We start from the raw sequence: 23,326 nt of genomic DNA on the forward strand, positions 1-23,326 counted from the left end.
TGGCGAACGCGTAACCGTTTTAGTGCCCCGTCGAGTTGGCATGGCCAACCCTAGACGCCTCCCATAATATTCAACCGTTCTAACCAGTAAACAGTCTCATGTCCTGTTCATGTCCAGTTATAAAACATTAAATATTAAAGATAAATGTGTTTTTAATATAATTATTATATGTGAGCCCAAGTTTCCTTATTTGCTACTATCTTTGTCCCAATCATGTATAAGAATAATAAAAGTAATAATAGACCATGACCCATTAATATGAAGACCATGGCAGTATGGTCATGAGCCCCACAGACAATGCCTCATTTCTCTACCAGGACACATTATATTTATTGTTTGAACATGCTAATGATCTGGTTTTCCTCACCGCCCAACATTCACTTATTATTATTATTATTATTATTAATCACTTCCAATTTACTCTACTCATCTCTTCTTTCCAAGTAAACCTTTGAACACTTCTTACACTTTCAAGATTCATTTCACTTCCAAATTCACTAGATCATGGTGGAAAACGACCACCCACAGCCACCAGCTCCGGCACCACCGCCACCCGCCTTCCAGCCACCGCTGGGTGCCGCCAGAGGTCCAGCTTATCCACCTGCTGAACAGCTTCTGCAGCTTAACTACTGCATCCATTCCAATCCTTCATGGGGTTTGTTTAAACTCTTTAACAAGTTATATAATAAGTTATATATGCATAGTCTTTATGAATCTTGTATCTTTAATCTTTAGTTTATGGGTTTTCTTGAAAAAAAGTTTTCTTGAAAAAGTTCATTAAAGTTTTGATTTTTTTGCCTTTTTTGGATTTGAAAGGTGTGCTTCTTTTACCCTTTATGGATCTTTTTATGAACCCTCTTTTTTTTCTTTAAAAAGAATGGATTTTTATTCTGATAGTTTGTGTGAAATTCTATAATTTGCAACTTTTGTTAGTCTTGGCAAGCTATTGCAGCTTAAAGAAGAAAAGATGAAGATACAGTTTGATGTTGACCTGTTTGACTTTTAGATTATGCCAAACTAATTTTAACCTTCAGATCAGTATGAATTTTTTTAATCTTTTAGTTAATAAAAATATTAAAAAAAAACTACTTTTAAAATTGCACTTTAGTGTTCATTAATGGATGCTATAAAGTGCATAGCTTTGATGATACAAGACCTTCCGTAGGTACTAAAATAGTTCTAAATAGAGGATGTCACATAAGAATTATATCAATGATCATATGCAAACTGTCTAACTTCAGGAATTCGGTATTTTTTTTATTTGTATTTCTTGTAATTACTCGTATATTTTATCCGGTTGTTTAAAATTATGCAGCACAAACTGCTATACTGGGATTCCAACACTACATAGTAATGCTTGGAAGCATAGTGATGATCGCTTCCATTCTTGTTCCTCGAATGGGCGGTGACCCTGTGAGTCTTTAATAATATATCTTATAAAATTTAGAACACTTACAAAAAGATCAAATTGCATCATATTTTTAACTAAAGTTTGTTTCTTTTGGGCAATAAAGGGTGATAAGGCCCGTGTAATTCAGGCAGTTCTATTCATGTCAGGATTGAATACTCTTTTGCAAGCGTTATTTGGTACTAGGCTTCCTACGGTCATGGGACCATCGTTTGCTTATATTTTAGCCATTTTGTCAATCATAAATGATTTTAGAGACGAAGACTTCTCATCTGAGCACGAGGTATATAACTATTTCTGGTCGGGTTGTGTTTTATTTATTTTAACGAGTGGTGATTTTGTTATGTAAATGATAGAGGTTTCTGCACACTATGAGAGCTATTCAAGGATCCCTGATAATTTCATCGTTTATTAACATGCTTCTTGGATTTAGCCGAGCGTGGGGAGAATTCACAAAGTAATATAATCAATCTCTCTTTTTATTAATATTATTTTATTCTTAAAAGTTGAAGTGTTACCAATTTTAATTGTTTTCATGCTTGTGCAGGCTACTTAGCCCGCTTATTGTTGTTCCTTATGTATGTGTAGTTGGCCTCGGGCTATTTGGAAGGGGTTTCCCACAGGTATATGTTATTCTTTTACTAAACATTTTATTCATAAAGTTATCCTTTTAAATAAGTGAACTAATTTAATCTTTTTTACTATATACAGCTGGCAACATGTGTCGAAATTGGCTTGCCTATGCTTGTGTTTTTGGTTGTCCTTCAACAGGTACTACATTTATGAACCGAAAGAAATTGCAAAAGTTTGCCTTTAACTTTGACTTTCCAAAGTCAAAATTCTTTCGACTAACACATCTATATGTTGTAGTACATGAAACGCCTACATCCAGCTGCACATCCAATTCTTGAAAGATTTGCATTGCTCGTGTGTATCGCGCTCATTTGGGCATTCGCAGCCATACTCACTGCAGCTGGTGCGTATAATAATGTCGGGGATGCTACAAAACGCAGTTGCAGGACCGACCGTTCTTACCTTATGTCATCTGCTCCATGGTAAAAGTTACATATCCCAAGAACAGCTTACAGTTTTGTATTCCAAAAAGTCAACTGGTTGACCTTTTTTAAACTCTAATAAACTTGTGTTAATTGTATATAGGATTAAGATCCCGTATCCTTTTCAATGGGGCACACCTATATTCAGAGCAAGCCATGTTTTCGGAATGATGGGAGCTGCTCTTGTAACAACAGTAGAGGTATGTTTTATATTTTTTGCATTAAGGATTTATTTAATATTTTAAAAATGGAAAAGGGTTTTACTAAGAAAATATTCATTTTGAAACAGACCCATTTTAACTCGTTACCCGACGTCCCTTTTGCCACGTCCATGTTCTTTTTTTCCGTTATAATGTTATATATAGACATCATAATGTTTACTTTATATTTGGTTTTTATATTTACATATTAATGTTGTTTTTCGTGCAGTCGACTGGAACTTTTATTGCTGCATCACGTTTCGCGGGTGCCACACCTCCTCCAGCACACGTTCTCAGTCGAAGCATCGGTCTACAGGTTCACACCCATTCATTATTTCTTTGTTGGTTATTATTTGTCCCCTTGGACCTACAAAAACATAATAGCTTGTTTTTGTTTTACTTAATAATCTTGCAGGGCGTTGGCCAGCTTCTTGATGGAATATTTGGTTCAATCGCTGGCACAAATGCATCAGTGTAAGAATTTGCGTCTTTATTTTACCAATCGTCAAGAATCAAGATGCTTACTTTGTGGCACGCTTAATTCTTGTAATCAGTGAAAATGTTGGCCTTCTTGCATTAACACATGTGGGTAGTCGAAGAGTGGTTCAAATATCAACAATCTTTATGTTCTTCTTCTCCATATTCGGTTTGCACTATTCTTCAATAATCTTTTCTTTTTTCATGTCTTACACGAAAAACAAGTTATACCGTTTCAGGAAAGTTTGGAGCTTTCTTTGCATCAATTCCTCTCCCAATATTTGCGGCCGTTTATTGTGTCTTGTACGGTCTCGTAGGTGAGTTTTTGACCTTTTTAACTTTTTTACCTTTTTACCGTTTCGGCGTTTCTTAACTTTGTCTTTTTTACAGCTGCTGTTGGGGTTACTTTTATTCAATTTACAAACAATAATTCAATGAGGAACATCTACATAATGGGACTATCTCTATTTCTTGGAATATCAATACCTCAATATTTCGTGGCTAACACGAATGGCAACACGGGTCATGGGCCCGTGCACTCGGGTGGTGGATGGGTATGGATTATGACCACAACGGTTATCTTTAAACGTATTTTGAACTTTTTTTATTATTGTTTATCCAACTTGAAACGGATGTATGGGCAGTTTGATGATGCATTGAACACAATATTTGCTTCGGCTCCTATGGTGGCGTTGATAGTGGGGATGATATTAGATAATACATTAGACCCGCACCATGCACGTGACGAGAGAGGGGTGCCATGGTGGGGTCCGTTTCAACACAAGAAAGGCGATAGTAGAAATGAAGAATTTTATAGCTTTCCTCTTAGGATTAACGAGTATGTTCCTACTAGGTTTCTTTAGACATGACTTTTGTTTAATGTCACAAACTCGTCCGGATTTGAACTCGTTGATAATTGTGTTTGTTGGTTCGTTTTGCTCGTTTTGTAGTTCTTTTTTGAGCCTTTTGTCATTTGATTAGTATATAGTAAACTCTATACTTGAAACAACTTTGTATAATTGTTAAAACAAAATTTAATATTATCTAGAACCCAACCGGGGAATGAAAATTCCTGATCAAAACTTATTTCCGGATGTGGGTTTGAGAGTTCGTGTTTGACAATTTGAACAAGATGATTAGTTATATACAAATTCCGTCACTATAGGTGCTCATTGTTGGAATTAATTGGATCGAGCAAAACGAACACTCGTAACTTAGTAGTAGCTCATCACGACTCTTTTAATATTATTAAAAAGGAAAAAACCACACTTTACAATTACTTGCCGTCTATTTATACTAAAACATGTTATTTGAACAACTATAATTGTTTGTGTATAATTGAAAGAAGTATTTGACTAGGATTAGTATAGTTGTTACTATACTAATCCTAGTCAAATACTTCTTAAACAACTATACTAATCCTAGTTAAATACTTCTTTCAATTATAATCTAATACTAACATTATCTCTATTGATTAAATCGAACTAGATAACTTTAAACATTAAAATACTAATTAATTAAACTAAACTTGCACTTAACCTCTTCAACTTTCTTTTTAAATTCTTTCAAGATTAACTTTCAACATGAAGAATGTATGAAATGATATGTTAAACATAATGTTAATTATCATAAGTTGGAGGATGTTTATTGTAACTAGTAGAACATATATAAACCTTCTTGTAATCAGTTTTCAATTAATGAAAAGATTTATGAGTTAATATGGTATCACAGCCAATCAACTTGTAAACCCTAACACCGTACGCCGCCGTCACCAATCTTTTGTCGCCGTCCCAAACTGTTCGGCGGTCATCCACTCGGCTATCAACCACAACAACTACAATCAACAAATCGGCAGCCCTCAATCCAACAACCTGCCGCGTAATCAACAACATAATCAACAACACCATTTCTCTTCAAACTTCAGGTATTAAATCTGTCGTTTATCACCATGACAACGATCAATGTTTTTAGTCTTCAAGAACGCACATCCCATAACTCTCACAAGTTTGCTTTCAACCTTACATCAAATAACTATGGCTATTGGAAGGCCATGATGGAACCGTTTTTGAAAGCAAACGGTTTATATTGCTATGTTGATGAAACCTTAGCGTGCCCGGAAGAGAAAATTACAACCGGAGACGCTATTACCACAAATCCTAATTTTACAAACTGGGTCGCCAACGATGCACATGTTCTTATGGTTATCATATCCACTGTTTCCGAGTCTTCGTTTCAACACATCCAAGGCAACACCGCTAGGGATGTATGGTCAAGCCTAGCCCGTGCATACGCTCCGTTGAATGCATCTCATGAGTTTATCCTAAAAACGCAGCTTCTAAAGATTTCAAGAAAGATGGTGAAAAAGGTATTGATTATTTCAGCCGTGCTCAAGAAGATGCAACCGCCCTTGCCAATATTGGTGAACCCTTCAAAGACAAAGATCTCGTTCTATTAACCATAGCCGGTTTACGTGAGGAATATAATGGCTTAAAAAGTAACTTGCTTAACCGATCACCACCGATTCACTTTAACGAACTTCACGGACTCATTGGTGATTATGAATTTTTAACTCGATCCACTTTTACTCCATCACCGGCGTCTCCACAGGCTTTCAACGCCACCGCCGCGGTGACCACAACTTCACCTCCGGCTCCTGATTTGGCTTACATCCAGCAACAGATTGCAAACTTGCAGATTCTGGCCAACCAACTCGCCACCGTAACTTCACCAACCGGTTCTTCGTCGGGTCCACAAGCAAACATCGCCACAAGGTCAAATTCATCACGTAATACTCGCGGCGGATATGGTCGATGTTCACGCGGTTTTTCTCGCGGGGTTCGTGGACGTGGTGGTTCCATGTCCCAAGGCTCTCGTCAATTCGCTTGGGCGTCCACGCAAAACACTGTTTACGGGCATTGCAATAGATGTGGTATTGCTCACATTCCTTCACTATGCCCGAATCACTCCGGACCGTCTCGCGGATCACCTCAAGCACACTATGCAAATTCGGAAGCTGCCTCATACACTACTTGGAATCCAGATACAGGAGCTAATTCCCATGGTTCTCCTGATCTCGCCAGTATGGACAACTCGGACATCTATTATGGTAACGACTCTCTCTATGTTGGTAACGGTAACTCACTCCCAATTCTTCATGTCGGTTCAAAATCTTTTTACACCTCAAATAACAACTTACAACTTAACCATATTCTTCATGTTCCAGCCTTACAACGTAACCTACTTTCCGTTCACAAATTTTGCAAAGATAATAACGTTTTCTTTGAATTTCACACTTCTTTTTTTGTTGTGAAGGACGAAGCTACCAAGGCTACCCTCCTCACGGGCCCCAGTGAAGAGGGACTCTATACTCTTCGCTTACCCTCCTTTCAACCGGTTTCCAACGTGACGTTCACCGCTTTTTGAGCTCCATCTAGCACGTGGCATCAACGACTCGGGCATCCTCACTTTCAAGTTTTTCAACATATTGTTAAATCTTTTTCCTTACCTGTTTTAGATAAACCTTGTTCAACTTTATGTACTTCTTGTCAGTTGGAAAAAATGTCCAAACTTACTTTACCTGTTTCATCTTTTCGTAGTAAAAACATGTTGGATTTAGTTTATTGTGATGTTTGGGGGCATACTACCACATCATTTGATGGATATCGTTACTTCTTGTTATGTGTTGATCATCATACCCGTTACATGTGGTATTTTCCACTCATGCAAAAATCAGATGTTTTTACCACGCTTACCAATTTTATTCGCCTTGTTGAACGACAATTTAACACTAAACTAAAAAGTGTTCAAACCGATTGGGGTGGCGAATTTCGAAACCTTACAAACTTCTTCACCTCACAAGGCATCTCACATCGTCGCTCGTGCCCTCATACGAGTGAACAGAATGGCATCGTTGAGCGTCGTCATCGTCACATCGTGGAAACCGGTCTCACCTTACTAGCCCAATCCAACCTTTCTCAAACTTTTTGGTCCTTTGCCTTCCAAACCGCCGTTTATCTTATCAATCGTCTACCATCGCGTCTCTCTTCAAATAAATCCCCTTATCAACTGATTTCTCACCGTCCACCCGATTACTCATTCCTTCGAGTTTTTGGATGCCTTTGTTTTCCTTATCTACGTCCTTATAACCAACACAAAATTGATTTTCGTTCAACTCCATGCATCTTTCTTGGTTATAGCCCGTCCCATCATGGGTATCAATGCCTTGATCACGTAACTCATCGGATTTACATTGCTCTTCATGTTCGTTTCAATGAACAAGTTTTTCCCTCTCTTACGGAAAAAGACCTACCCTCCTCCGCCACTCCTACTTCTTTTTCGTCCCTCCCCGACCCGCCTATTAATATATTTGATGAACCGACATCACAATCCCCACCTGTAACACCAACCGTAATACCGCCCGGCGGAACTTCTACCTCCGCCCCGGCCACTGCCGCCACCACCACACAACCCACCACCACCTCTACTGTTCCACAACCTACACCCTCTACCACCTCCTCTCGGTACCGTCCACCCCATCTTCGGCAACACCCGAAACCGAGAAAAATTTTTGATCCTTCCGCTAATATTGCCACCACTGTTGCCCCTGAGTCTCAACCGACTTCTTTTACCGTTGCTAACAAGTCCGCTCCTTGGCGCCAAGCCATGGCTGCCGAGTTGAACGCACTGCACCGGAACAGGACATGGTCTTTAGTTCCACCTGATCCTACTTATAACGTCATTGATTGCAAATGGGTTTACAGGTTGAAGACCGATCAGCATGGTAACCTTACTCGTCACAAAGCTCACTTGGTTGCCAAGGGTTTTTTACAACAATCTGGCATTGACTATCATGAGACGTTTAGCCCTGTGGTCAAACCGGCCACCATCCGCACAGTTCTCTCACTTGCCGTCTCAAACAATTGGTTACTCAAACAACTTGATGTGCAAAATGCCTTTTTGCACGGGGATTTACACGAAAAAGTTTACATGCGCCAGCCACCGGGTTTTGAGGATCCTAAATATCCAAATCATGTTTGCCGGTTACACAAATCTCTTTATGGATTGAAACAGTCGCCCGGGGCTTGGTTCACAAAACTCTCAACAGTCTTACAAAATCTCGGTTTTCGAGGTTCTAAAACCGATCCATCATTGTTTATTCTTAGAAACTCAGGAGCCACTGTTTATCTTCTTGTCTACGTGGACGACATCATCATAACCGGAAGCAATCCGACAGTTGTTAACCGCATCATCGCGTCTCTTGGCCAACAAGTGTCTCTCACTGACATGGGACGCCTCACATATTTTCTTGGTATTGAGGTGCTTCACACTTCTTCCGGGCTTATACTCTCTCAACAGAAGTATATTCAAGATCTGATTGAACGTGCCGGTTTAAAAGAGTCAAAACCGCTAGCAACCCCTGCAAATATAAAGGCCGAGGCGATAAAAACCAATGACCCCCTGATGTCCGATCCCGCTCGCTGTCGGCATTGTGTGGGCGCGCTTCAATATGCGACATTATCTCGGCCAGACATCTCCTTCTCAGTGAATCGGGTGTGTCGATTCATGTATGAACCTCACGAGTCCCATTGGACGGCTGTTAAACGCATCATTCGTTACCTCAAGGGTACGTCTAACTTGGGTCTTCAGTTCCGTTCGAACTCCACATCAACCCTGCATGCTTTTACAGATTCACATTGGGATGGTCGCGTAGTACCTATTAACGCGTATTCGGATTTTAACTGGGCTGGTTGCCCGATCGACCGTCGATCCACCGGGGGCTATGCTATCTTCTTGGGTTCCAACTTAGTATCATGGTCAGCGCGTAAGCAGAAAACTGTCTCAAGGTCGTCTACTGAATCCGAATACAAAGCCATTGCTGATACAGTTGCGGAGCTAATCTGGCTAAAATCACTTTTACAAGAACTGGGAGTAAAGATGAATAAACCCACTCTTTGGTGTGACAATCTGGGAGCCACGTATCTTTCAGCGAATCCTGTGTTTCACGCTAGAACTAAACATGTGGAGGTAGATTTTCATTCGTTAGTGAGCAAGTCAGTCAAGGAAATCTGAAGGTTCAATTTATTAAAACGGATGATCAAATTGCCGACATATTTACGAAGCCGTTATCAACTCAAAGATTTGAATTCTTAAGGTCAATGTTGCAGGTCGTTACCCGCCTTCAACTTGCGGGGGAATGTTAAACATAATGTTAATTATCATAAGTTGGAGGATGTTTATTGTAACTAGTAGAACATATATAAACCTTCTTGTAATCAGTTTTCAATTAGTGAAAAGATTTATGAGTTAATATGATAAGATGAATTATTGAATTTAAAAACGATTTGAAGTGCATGATAGGTTTCATTTGACATTGTACACATGATGACACATTGACATGACATGAAAATAACGTATGTACCAATTATGGCGAAAAGAGTGTCGACATGTGTGAGCAAATGGTAGGTTGAATAAAAATCATGACTTTTAACTTTTGTGTCAAGTACTTATTATTCTTTCTTTATATTTTTTCAAAACATTAAAATAGTAGGTGTTATCACAAGAAACATTCATAGTACTTGCCTATGATCATTTATGAACCTAACAACTCTTTTTATATCATTCTTTAATTAATTTCTATTTTAGCATTAGTATACTTTCTAGTTTTAGTAGCTTATATACACTTAATCTTTCCCTTCATCCTTCCCTACAAGCCATCACTATCACTTATATCCTTTTTTAATTGATTAGTGTGTTTGAAGTTAAAAATTAGTTTTGAAAACCAATTAAGGTTTCATATTGGTTTGGGTTTGGCTTTTGGAAACTAAAACTAGTTAAATCGATTGATGTGGGTTTTGAGAACCATGTGCGGATTAAGGTTACGCTTTGTTATGGATGGGTGACTGTAGAACACATATGGTCTGCGATGAAAGTCGGTGATTTGGGTGTGTTCTGTGTTTTAGGGGACAGGTCTAGAGATGAGCATGAATTTGTTTGGCTGTTGGCAAACACTTAATAGTTTTGGGTTTAAACGGTTATGTTAATTCGGTTTTTGAGAAACATGGATCTCTTAATTTGCTTAACCATCGACAACCACCAACTACCAACGTTGATAGGTTCAAGCTAATTTTGGCAAACCATCGACAACCACCAACTACCGACTACCAACGTTGATAGGTTCAAGCTAATTTCGGTAACGTTAATAAATCGAATTATATCTTGTATGAAGTCGTGTATCTCTCATGTATATGTGTGCCACCTCTCAAAGCACACGTTGTAGAACATATAGGTTTAGCACATATAGGTTTAATATTTGATTTGATTGAAATGCTTAGTACATATAGGCTTAGCAGATTAGCCGTTCATTATATGTTTTATTGACTCGCACCTTTTGAACTTTGCAATTTGCATCCCTTACGTCTGGATCGAATCTCCTAACGTGATGAGTTTTGCTGGCAATATAGCTTGAACTTCTAAGCTAATGGAGTTTGAACATTTTACTTATATGTGAATAGAATAAGCTGACTGTTTATATTTTACATATTCACGTTATTCCCATGAATTAAAACTTAATAATATAAAGAATCATTATGTTTTTCTGCATATAAATCTATACATAGAGTTTTGGTAACAAGCATGTATAATGTTGGACATCATGCATGGCACTCTCTCTTTGGTGGATATGTGCAAATAAGCAATATGAGTCTCATCACTATATGAGATGGAAGATCTCACGTGACAAGTATATTATATATGTGAGAGTGTGAATATCATATGTTTAGAGTAAAATGAGATTAGTATATTAAATGCGAGGTGGTTCAAGGCCGAGTAATGAGAGGAGTAGTAGTAGTAGTAGTAGTAGAACTTTTGGTGTGGTACTCTAGCTAGTATGCACCGACAATGCTTGGTTCAGGGTGATACGCTTTGGCAACGTTTGGTCCAAAATTGATATATGTTAGCCCTTCTAAACAGTATGCCAATAGAGATATTTGGGGTTAGCCTAAAAAGTAACTTTATAAATATAAGGAAAAAAATGAAATTATGATTATCTTGGTTAAAATGTAAATCTTTCTCTTGTTCAATTCCATGACGAGCCTATAGGTTTACACATATTTGTCAATTAGTCATTTAGTCTCAGTTTTACACACAAACTATAACTTAAAAAATAAAATAGTATATTATTATTATGTTTAAAATTTAAAATGATATATACGTGTTTTAATATAGACGTACACACAACGATCCAATCTTACCGTCACCTTGTGACAGGCGATGACGGCAGTCGGCTTTGATGCTCCTTACAACTCAAGTCACAACAACTTTAACCCCATTCACATATTGATGACATAAATGGTGATATAAATGATGACAACAACCCTTCACACATATAGGTATTCAAACCCCATTCTTTTGTGTTTCTCAGATCACACCCATCTAAAATAAAATTGAACTGCCCACTTAACCCCCTATAGTTTCTTCAAGTTGTTAAAACTTACCCCGAACAAATCTTTTGATCAAGGATAGGGTTGTAAATGAACCAAACCAGACATGGTCTTGTTCATGTTCGTCCATTAAGCTTTTATCTGAGAATAACAATTCATGAACAACTAACCGAACGAAGTTTCTTTTTCGTGTTCGCTTATTAAGGAAATGAACTTGTTTGTGAACGGTTCATGAACATAAACACTGTTTTGTTTGATTTTGCTAACTGAGAATGGTCAGTGTCAACAAATTGGTCCCGACTTCCAAGTTTGTGTTGATGTTTTTTTAACGTTCATGTTCATAAGTTAATTTGCATAAAAAGTAATCACATTACTCATCTATTTTATATAATATACTTTTGTTTAAACAAACATTAGCAAACATAAACAGACGTTAACGAACACCTTATCGAGCGTTCACAAACATAGTTGAACGAACATGGCCTTTGTTCGTGTTATTCATTCATTCAGCTAATCGAACAAAATTCCTAGTTCATGTTCATTCATTTACTAAACAAGCAAATATAAACGAAATTCCCGCGAAACTATTTGTTGAATGTTCAGTTCGTTTACAACCCCAGGGCTATAGAAAGATAAGTCCACACTTCATCATGACACATGAGCAAGCTATTTAAAAGGAAAATAAGGTGAACAACATATAACCAAGACTTTTCAATCTCAATAGTAAGCAAGACCCACTAAAACATTTTTTTTTTAATTCTTTTCAATCAACCATAAAAATAGCTTTAAAAGTCAAGTTACATCTCAAAATCAAACAATAAAACTTGACTTTGCTCCAAGTTAATGATCCCATAACCACTACACTAACTGTTTTTCATTTCTATATAACTATTTCAAACTAAAAGTGCAAAAATAAATCAACGCTTACCACGTATTTAATACTAAAGTAAATTTTTCTAACGACTTAATATGTCAAACAAGAATTATCCTTTCAACCTTTTCATTTATTAATTGACATTGTTGTTACTTTCAAACTACAATAATCTATACTTCGGAAAAGATGATCTTTCTTAGACTAGTCAAATTACTTGATCAAGAAGTTGATACACTTACTCTTAATAGATCCATAACCTTCCAAACTAAGCTGATCAAATTTTTTTAATGTTTTAATAACTTGGTAAATCTCGAGTTTACCCTAAAATTTAATCAATACAAGTAAGGATGTAAATGAGTTGAGCTAAACTAGACTAATCTATATCTTGGTTCTTTTGAGTTAAAGAGGGCTCGACCTATAGCTTAGCTCGTCTCAGGCTTTATTTGTAAGCCTCTAGTTTGGCTCGTGAGTAATGTTCCGAACTTTAACTTGGCTCATTCTCAAGCTAATTTATTATTACAGTACATTTTTATACAACTTATTAATTATGATTTGCCACACTATTTAACTTTTTATTACTAGACTCTTTTCGTCTCACGAGTCTAGTAAGGATATGAAGACCGAGTTCAAACATTTGTATTAGAAACCCCTCATTTATGATTTATCTCAACTCAACTTTGTTTAAGCTTGAATCAAGCTCGCTAATTCTTGACACGATTCATTTCTAAGTTCTAAACAACTAAATCTCGAGTTGGTCATGACACGAATAGTTAGACTTAGGGATGAGCATTTTGTCTCAAATACCTGTACTCGTATCGTACCTGAACACATACCTGTACCCGTACCGATTTAGCCTATTCGGTATATGTATTGGTACTCATTTTTGTTGAATTTTGATACATGTACAATCGGGTACATGTATGGGTACGACACGAGTACATTTGATATTTTGTACCTGTTTAGAGTATATAAGGGTTTAATTGGGATTCTTCATACTTAATATATAATATAAATTCTCCAACCATGTTATTATTGAACAAGTACCAAACGTTTCTTCAAAATTAAATAATATAACATCCGGGCTCAAACCAACAAACAAATCACTTAAAGTCGGGAACCAAATTAGGGTTCTTCAATACTATCTTATCATCAAATCGACGACCAATTTTGTACATGTACTAAATTGGTACCTATCACGTACCTGTGCAAGTACTGATACCCGAACTAATTCATGTTGTTTGTTACTCGTACCGGTATCGGTTTCAAGATCGTCGAAGATTTGGAAATAAAAAAAAGCAAAAGTGGTACAAAAACAGGTATTGTACCGAAATGCTCGTACCATACCGAAAAATTTGGTATGAGTATCGATACGTGTTTTTATTGATTTTTAATACGAGTATAATCGGGTACAGCTACAAGTACGGATACAAGTACTTTCATAGGCTCATCCTAGTTAGACTCACCTTCTAAAAATGACAACAAGAATACTTTTGTAAATCTAGAGGGACTTGAAGGGCTATTATGATGAAATACAAAAAGTAAACATAAATTAAAATACCTTTTGTCCCTCTCAATGTATTTTGTTGATGATTTGATAATTGAAAATTCAATGGAAGATATTGTCTTCCATACAAATTACAAAAATAATATACGACCGAGTATGCATTGCACATAACACATGAGCATTGACTTTTGACTAATTTATACACACCGGAACCATTACGATCATAGTAATAATATTATGATCGTCGTGTTCCTTACTTCTTGACACCACCATGGAGTATGAAACCGACATGTCAAATGTTTCCAAATATTTATTTATACTTGATCTTCAAAACATTTATTCCTCTCACCATCTTCTCATAATAATAATAATAATAATAATAATAATAATAAAACATGAGTAAATTCTTTAGTAAAAGGAGGTTTCAAGTTTCTATATCCAACAATTCAACTTCATCATCACCTTGTGGGAATTCGATGAACGGCGGATTTTTTTCGCCGCAGCCGAAGAAGAAGAAGCAGCTCACCCGGCAGCGTAAGTTCCGCCGCGTGTCGGCGGAAGGTCACATGACGACGGCGACATTTCGAAATCGAAATCGTTGCCGGATTCTCCAAATTTCGATTTGAAGTCGCCGCACCGATCGCCGCAGCACTGGTCCTTTTCTGCCGTCCCGCAACCGTTGCCGCTTCCTAATGAGGAATTGCGGTTTCCAGCTGAAGTATTAAATAACCGGTAAGAAAAACTGGATTTTAATAATTCATATTATTACCTGTTGGTCAATAATACTTAATATTATAAATTTAGCCGCTCGCAGTTTTAACTTTCATTTTTGTTGCTTAGGGCAATCCTGATATCTTAGTAACTATTTAATTTCTCTATTTAACTCAAAATAATCATTGCGCAAATCGAGTCAAAATCAAATGTAAATTAATGACAATTATGTTATTGGGATTGATGAAAGTAAAAGTTAGGACTGTTAAACTGATTTGTATTATTAGGCTAGTTTGTCATAATTTGCGTGATTATGTACATTAATGATTAAACATACAAAATCTGTGTAACCAGTTGTAAATCTGATATAACCGGATTAAACACGAAGAATCATGGCGCTCCAATTTCATCAAAACCTTCAACTTACCATCGCCGGAAAGGTTATCCTCAAGACATGAATGGTGAAAAGGTTCATAATGATATTAGTGTAGATGTTCCAGCTAGAAGTGCCCCAGCAACCACCTTCACTAGCCCCATACTTAGCGCAAAACGATTCAGTACAGTCGATATATTCGATACTGCAGTTGCAGGCATTCAAGACTTTCATTTATCACCACCATTGCAGAGTCCTTATATTAATAACAGACCTGATAGCAGAAATAATAAGGTTCATCCCCTTCCGTTACCGCCTTCAAAACCGATCTCCAGGCATACGAGTTTGGATAAAACAGAGGGGCAGTCTGTCAAAGGTAAATGGCTGAAAGGGAAGCTTTTGGGACGCGGTACTTATGGTACCGTATATGAAGCAGCAAATCGGTATATCATATATTCATACACCATGAGCTAAATTTGAATTTATTTTTGGTTATTTGGTACAATGAGTATATGTTTTGTTGTAGTGAAACTGGGAGTTTGTGTGCTATGAAAGAAGTAGATGTTATTCCGGATGACCCGAAATCGTCTGAATGTATAAGGCAGTTGGAGCAGGTTATTTTTTAAATCTTTTAAGTGTATATAATTTTGTTGTTCATTGTCATATCTTCCATTAACATGAAGGTGTGGATTATTGTAGTATGAAATGATATTAATTTTTTTTTTCAAACATTTTATCTTGTTTAGGAAATAAGAGTTCTTCAAACTTTAGAGCATCCAAACATAGTACAGTATTTGGGTTCTGAAGTGGTGAGTATCTTCAGGCTTGTTTTATGTTGTTTTCTTCCAAATTCCAATATATTTAAAAGAATTTATTTACATAATTATGTCATCTTTTCAGGTTGAGAACCGATTATGCATATTTTTGGAATACGTTCACCCTGGGCCCATAAATAAATATGTCCGAGAACACTGTGGAGCGATGACTGAATCTGTCGTTCGAAACTTTACACGCCACATTCTCTCGGGATTGGCTTACTTGCACAGCAAGAACACAGTTCATAGGTATCATATTTTCTGCTAAAACAGAATCAGATAAGCTAAACTTATGTACACTTAAATTTTGATGATTATTATGTGTGTTTTACATTTACATAGGGACATCAAAGGAGCAAACTTGCTTGTTAATTCATCTGGTGTTGTCAAGCTTGCAGACTTTGGTTTGGCAAAACATGTGAGCTGAAAAATTGTGAATATTAATTTATAGTTCCTTAATTACCTCTAGTATTTATTTTTTTATTTTTTATTTTTTGTATTTTGATTTTTTTTTTGGTAGCTTTCTGCACATGTGACTGATCTTTCTTTAAAGGGTAGTCCACATTGGATGGCTCCAGAGGTATTTCATCACAAATTTAAGCAACATGTTTAGAAATTATAATAATTAAAATGGTAACTTAATAAGCATATTTTTGTTTCAGGTTTTCCAAGCTGCAATGCGAAAAGATACGAATCCCGAACATACATATACCATGGATATATGGAGCTTGGGGTGTACAGTGATTGAGATGGTGACCGGTAAACCTCCATGGAGCGAGTTTGACGGGGTAATTTAGTAATTTGCCATTTGAAATATAAGAATGAAAGTGAATGTTTAATTAATTATTCCATTACATGTTTTAGGTGCAACCAATGTTTAATGTATTGAAGAGGTCCCCAACTATACCCGAAACATTATCACCAGAAGGGAAGGATTTTCTCAACCGGTGTTTGCAAAGAAATCCAGAAAAGCGAGCATCGGCTGCTATGTTACTTGAACATCCGTTTGTTCGTCTTTCATTTGACCAACATGTATCACTTTGTAAGCAAATGCCATACAATCCAAAAGATGTGATGCAACACTCACCATGCAAATGGGCTAAACATGGAAGACTGCAGTTTCACTTGTAAGTAAAAAAAAAGATCAAAACTCTTTTAACCCTGTAATCATGCAACTGAAATTCTTAATTTTGTGCAGCGGGACACAAAAAAGTACGAATTCCGAGACAAAAAGGGACCCTTCACCGGCTGCTACCCGTCATTCTCCCGTGTCTTCCCCTGAAGTTGTTCCATGTGAGTTCAACTTTTGTACGCAAAAGATTGGTGTCCCGGCTCATGTTCCTATTAAAGGTGAGGGTAGGAGAACATATTCTCTTCCAGCGACCCCGAGCAGGGAGAATGAGCGGTTGTAAATTAACAAAGTAGGATTTAGGTTAGTAAGGATTGAGTAGATATTGAATGGGTTGTGTTTAGAAATTCATAAAAGATGTAGGTGTATCAAGCTTGCACAAGGATAATGTTGTATGTGCTTAATATATGAGGAGCACCTTTAGTGTATATATTGTGATCCTTGACATTTCATTTGATATTTAAATCAAATAATGTACCAAATAGAGACTTGTTTTACCAAACTTACTGTTATGATTTACAGGTTATGAATTTGTGTAAACAAAAATGTATCATGTTCATTTCATAACTTATTATAAATGATCAGATTGAACATTTCATTATTTTAGATTATTATAGTTGATGTTGATGGAAGACTTTTTAACTTCATTGCTCCTCTTGCATCTAATTTGTAGCATAGGCATGTTAAAAACATTTTTATTAAAGTTTTATATATACAACAAATAGATATGCATTTAAAAGCATTCTCAATGGACTCTCTGTCTCTATCTTTAAAATTTAACCAAAAACCACAATTTCTTAAATTTATACATCATTTTTTTTAAAATCTCCTCCAATCCATTCTCCATTTCTATCTTTATATTCTTTTTTTTTATTATTTCTTTCTCTTTCTTTCATCTATAATCTTAACTACTAACTACTTTGTATTATTATTACTATTTTCATTTTAAATTGATGTCTGATATATTTTTATAGAAGTTTGACTATCTAATTAATTTCTAGGTTAGTTTGGTTTTCCTTAAAAAATATCTAACCCGCAACCCGACTCTATTAAGGTTCGGGTTTGTCGGGTTCAGTTTATTTGGGTTTCGGGTTAACCATGTTACTTTATAATTTTAAGTTGTTTTTGTGTTTGTAACTTGTAGGTTGCAAAATTTCTCATTCCACTCAATTTTCAATTTCTTTTACAAGTAATTATCTTAAATTACATATATAGGCCTGTAAACGAACCGAATGGACATGAACAAAGGCATGTACGTGTTATTTCATTTAACTTTTAACGAACATGAACACTTAATCGAACAAATATTTGTGTTCATGTTCGTTAATTAAAAACTAAACATGTTCGTGTTCGTTTATGTTCGTTCATTTAAAATCTAAACAAACAATCCACGAACATACATGAACATATTTAAACAAAGATAAACGAACATATATGTACATACATTAGCGAACACAAATATACATAAACGAACATAAATGAACGCATTTAAATAAACACAAACAAACAAATATAAAACATATTAGGGTGATATAATTTCTAAATGCAAGTATTATTTAATGATTTTCTATTAATATGTAAACGAACGTAACTAACCTAAATGAACGATCATAAACGAACGTTCGCGAACATAGATGAACGAGTGAAACATGTGATCATGTTCGTTTGTATAATTAAATAAACACAACATAAATAAATTTTCCACCGAACGGGACATGAACAAATATAATAATTAACTCATCTATAAAGCTTACAGTATTGCCTTTATAGTGCTTATTTGACCTTTTAATCATTGTATTTAAAGTCAAGTATCATCACTAATCGAGTTATTCGGTTAACCTGAAACCAGATTTTTTTCCAAAAATAAACCCGAATCTCGACCCTATTAACAATTCGGGTTAACCACCAATTAATACTTTTTGACCTTATTTAACCTAACCCAATTCGGGACGGGTTAATCGGGTTCGGATATTTTTGGACACCCCTGTATAGAACAGAAACTGATATAATTATTGCACTAATTACAAAATGTGATTTTTGTATTTTTTTTAAAAGGCTTTTTAATTTTTACTCTTTGCGAATTACAGAATTTCATTTACTTTTTATAAATACAATTTGTATATACACATATAATGAAACCATCAAGTTGATAATGACTTAACTCATAAAACATAGACGAATTCTGTAGCACTTGATTTCTATAAACAACAGTAATCCGGTCATTTTTCACACCCATCACAAAGCACAAACTCTCTACTAATTGCGATAAAAAGAATCTTAGATTAGTAACCTTAGATTTATTTATTTTAATTGAGAATTATAAATCTTTGATTTAAAACCTCAATCTTATTTATATATCAAATCTCTTGTTATATATCACAAACACCCTATTGGTACTTATAACACTTGATTAAATTTCTCCTCTAGAACATAACAAATCAACGTGAGGTTTACGTAAGTTGTCACAATGCATCTATCGCGACCAGATATTCGGGACAAAAACCTGCAAGGTGTATGCGAGGTGTTAGACTAAGTTATTTTAGATAGACAAGTTTATTATTATTGAGGGTATCAAATTGTAATTAGTTTATCTATATATAGGGCCTTGTATTCATTCTATAATCATCAATAATAATAAACGTGTTCTATTCCCAGATTTAATTTGGTATCAAAGCAAATTGCCAGAAATGTTGAGGAAGATTGGACTGTGCCAGAAGGGCAAGTCCTGTTTCCACAACATGGCGATGACGACGCTCTACGATCCCATTTTGCTCACTTGTATGAGGACAAGAGCGTCGATGAATTATACCAAGACTAGTACAAAATGAGGTAAGATTACGAAACTCCCCACCCCAATCGGACTGAATGCTTTTTAGTTTGGTTTAAATTGTCGTTCTGCCATTTTAATAAAGTTTGTAAGCACTGTGTCATCAGATTTGTGAACTAAAGGATAAAACCACATGTATCTTGAATGATGATCTACACACAATAAAAAGAAACGACAACCATTGAAAGATAAAGTGGGCGAAAGGCCCCAAACATCACAATAAACAAGGTCCAAAAAATTTGTGCTACGAAAGTTTGAGTCTGATAAAGATAATTTTGAAGACTTGCCTAATTGACAAGAAGTACATAAATTATTAGATAACTTGTCTGAAACAGGTAAGAATAATATGAAACAATAGAACGAAAAACTTGAGCATGAGGGTGTCCCAAGCATTGCCAAGTATTGGAAGATGCTTTGACAGCAGTGAATGCAACCTTGGGAAGAGACTTGAGCTGAGGAAGACGAATGGAGTACAAACCATGTTCACTGGGACCCGTTAGGAGGGTAGTGCGTGTAGACTCGTCCTTCACAACAAAATAAGATGAGTGAAATTCAAAGAAAACATCATTATCTACACAAAATTTTTGAACAGACAAAAGGTTTTGTTTTAGGTCGGGGACATGAAGTATATTGGACAAGCTAAAAGTTTTATTAGGTGCGTAATTTTTGAGGATCCAATGTGAAAGATGGGTAGTGAGTTACCGTTACCAACAAGTAAAGAATCATTACCAAAGTAGGCCTCAGAGTTGTCAATGCTTGATAGGTCTGGAGTAGCATGCCCATTAGCTCCCGTATCGGGCTTCCAAGAAAAAACTGACTGTGAGCCAGCATTCGAGTGGGTAGCATAGTTAGCCTGTGGCACTGCACGAGATTGGTTAGGCTGATTAGGACACTGAGAGGGTAGATTAGCTATGCCACAACGGTTACAATGGCCATAAACAGTGTTTTGAGTTGAAGCCCAAGAGAATTGTCGTGTGCCACTATTGTCCCGATTGTGATAATTTGAATTTGCACGGGAGTTGCCACGTGAGGAACCTCGAGAACCACGGTTGCCTCGGTTGTTGTTAAAAGACCGAGATCCAAAGTAGGCATGTGGTTGTGTTGAAGGTGAAGGATTGAGTTGATATCCCAACTGAGAGGCCATGAGGTGAAGGATATGAAGTTGCTGCTGAATGGAATCAAGATTGGGCTGCTGTGTAGGTGTGACAGCAGCCGTAAAAGGCTGTGGTGATGGTGTGGAAGCTGCCAAAAAAGGTCTGAGGAACCTGTTGATTTGTGGCCAAGATCTTCGTGATCATGTGATCATGGTCACCTAGTATACCGTGTAGTTCGATAAAAGTAACAGGAGGAGAACGAGTTAATAGAGTGGTCTTAAGGCCATTGTATTCTTCACGAAGCCCTGAAAGAGTGAGCATAACATGGGGTTGATTATCATGAAACCTTCAGCCCAGTAATCAAACCTACCACTATTCGGACTGTCTTATCACTTGCTGTCACCAACAAGTGGTCTCTACGACAGTTGGATGTCCAGAACGCTTTCCTACATGGTGATCTTCAAGAGACAGTTTATATGAGGCAACCTCCTGGTTTTGTTGATCCAGCCAGGCCAGGCCAGGCCATGTGTGCTTATTACACAAGTCTTTATATGGGCTCAAACAAGCCCCTCGTGCTTGGTTTACAAAACTGTCTATGGCTCTTTGTCAGCTGGGTTTTTACGGGTCTAAAACTGACCCGTCTCTATTCATTCTTAACTCGTGTGGAACACTCGTTTATCTTCTTGTGTATGTAGACGATATTATCATCACAGGTAATCACCCAGGGGCTATTACTACTGTTATTGATCGTCTTAGTTCTATGTTTGTAATTAAAGATCTGGGCCAATTACATTATTTTTTGGGCATTGAAGTGGTGCATCGTGGTTCAGATTTGGTGCTCTCTCAACGCAAATATATTCTTGATATTCTTCACCGAGCAGGTCTTGCGGACTGCAAACCTGTATCCTCTCCTATGAGCACTTCTCATGTCTTATTACCTGATAACAGTCCATTACTTGATGATTCTTCCAGATACAGGCGGATAGTAGGTGCTCTTCAATATGCAACCTTATCTCGTCCGGACATAGCTTTTGCGGCTAATAAAGTATGTCAATTTATGCATGCTCCTACTGAGAATCATTGGGCTGGTGTGAAACACAGACTACGTTATTTGAAGGGCACCGTTAATCTTGGCTTATTATTTCGTCACGACACAGGGTCTAGGCTACACGCCTTTTCTGACTCTCATTGGGGTACTAATCTTAGAGCATTCTCATATTCTGATTGGGCTGGTTGCCCTGTCGATCGTCGATCAATGGGAGGATTTGCTATCTATTTGGGTTCCAATCTTATTTCATGGTCCGCTCGTAAACAACGAACTGTCTCTCGGTCTTCAACAGAATCTGAATATAAGGCTATTGCTGATACTGTAGCAGAACTGATTTGGTTAAAATCTCTCCTTCATGAGCTCGGTCTAGTTAGCAAGGCACCAACGCTTTGGTGTGATAATCTTGGTGCAGTCTATCTCTCTGCTAATCCACTATTTCATGCATGCACGAAACACGTTGAAGTAGATTACCACTTTGTAAGCGAACAGGTTACTCAAGGAAAGCTGAATGTCAAGTTTATCTCCACCGATGATCAAGTCGCTGATGTATTTACAAAGCCCTTGTCTTCACAAAGATTTGAGTTTCTACGGTCCAAGTTGCAGGTCGTTCCCCGCCCTCAATTGCGGGGGAATGTTAGACTAAGTTATTTTAGATAGACAAGTTTATTATTATTGAGGGTATCAAATTGTAATTAGTTTATCTATATATAGGGCCTTGTATTCATTCTATAATCATCAATAATAAACGTATTCTATTCCCAGATTTAATTCGAGGCGTGTGCTTTTTAGCATTCTTTTTATTTTTTACAAATGCGTTTATGTGCGTGCTTAAAGATTCATGAAGGAAACAAGTGTTCCATACGAGGGGTTAATTTAACGTTTTTTACAACAAATGTTACTTCTCCTCTAGAGGTGGACAAATAAATCGGTTAATCGAAATGACCCGGAAATCGAACCGTAACCGAACTTGTTTGGAACCGATTGAGACCGTAAGTTCAGAACCAGTTTGTAATTTTCTTTACTAAAACCGGTTCCAAACCGGTTAACCGAACCAAAACCGTGCAAAAACCGATCAAAACCTGAACCGAAACTGATTAAATCGAGCCAAAACCGATCATTAGGGCCATCATAATGGGCACCTGTTTAGACACGATAAGACCTGTTTAGCAAAAACATGCACTATGCAATTTTGTACTTTTTTAAAAATAATTAAAATTCAGACACTAAAGAACATCATTTCACTTTCTTGGTACATAAAACGTATAATTGTTATGCTTAAACCATCAAAGTCAATTGTTAAACGAGTCATTTTAACCCAGTCAAGAAGCCGGTTTTAACCCGAACCAAAACTGATCATAAATTTTGACTTTTAT

The 23,326-nt window shown here is 36.7% G+C and overlaps 1 protein-coding gene and 1 pseudogene across 2 annotated transcripts; both read left to right on the forward strand.

Annotated features, from left to right (window-relative positions):
• The first annotated feature begins 373 nt into the window (after positions 1 to 373).
• On the forward strand, positions 374 to 4,109 carry LOC143560094 (nucleobase-ascorbate transporter 3-like). Its single transcript, XM_077048477.1, has 14 exons — positions 374 to 655; positions 1,316 to 1,413; positions 1,515 to 1,691; positions 1,765 to 1,865; positions 1,956 to 2,031; positions 2,120 to 2,179; positions 2,279 to 2,463; positions 2,567 to 2,663; positions 2,893 to 2,979; positions 3,079 to 3,137; positions 3,218 to 3,309; positions 3,380 to 3,457; positions 3,531 to 3,694; positions 3,785 to 4,109. Exons 1-14 carry the CDS (start codon positions 505 to 507, stop codon positions 4,001 to 4,003), a joined length of 1,644 nt encoding a protein of 547 aa, XP_076904592.1. The 5' UTR covers positions 374 to 504; the 3' UTR covers positions 4,004 to 4,109.
• Positions 4,110 to 14,351: 10,242 nt separating this feature from the next.
• Positions 14,352 to 17,538, forward strand: LOC143560077 (mitogen-activated protein kinase kinase kinase 5-like; annotated as a pseudogene). The gene is made up of 10 exons (XR_013140051.1): positions 14,352 to 14,688; positions 15,022 to 15,483; positions 15,567 to 15,654; positions 15,787 to 15,849; positions 15,941 to 16,104; positions 16,198 to 16,273; positions 16,376 to 16,435; positions 16,518 to 16,643; positions 16,720 to 16,982; positions 17,054 to 17,538. The product of XR_013140051.1 is annotated as a mitogen-activated protein kinase kinase kinase 5-like (transcript).
• Positions 17,539 to 23,326: the final 5,788 nt, after the last annotated feature.

Source organism: Bidens hawaiensis, unplaced genomic scaffold (assembly GCF_021521415.1).
Source record: "Bidens hawaiensis isolate Kalapana, Puna unplaced genomic scaffold, B.hawaiensis_p1.1 tig00020220_1, whole genome shotgun sequence".
In the NCBI taxonomy this organism is placed as follows: Eukaryota; Viridiplantae; Streptophyta; class Magnoliopsida; order Asterales; family Asteraceae; genus Bidens; species Bidens hawaiensis.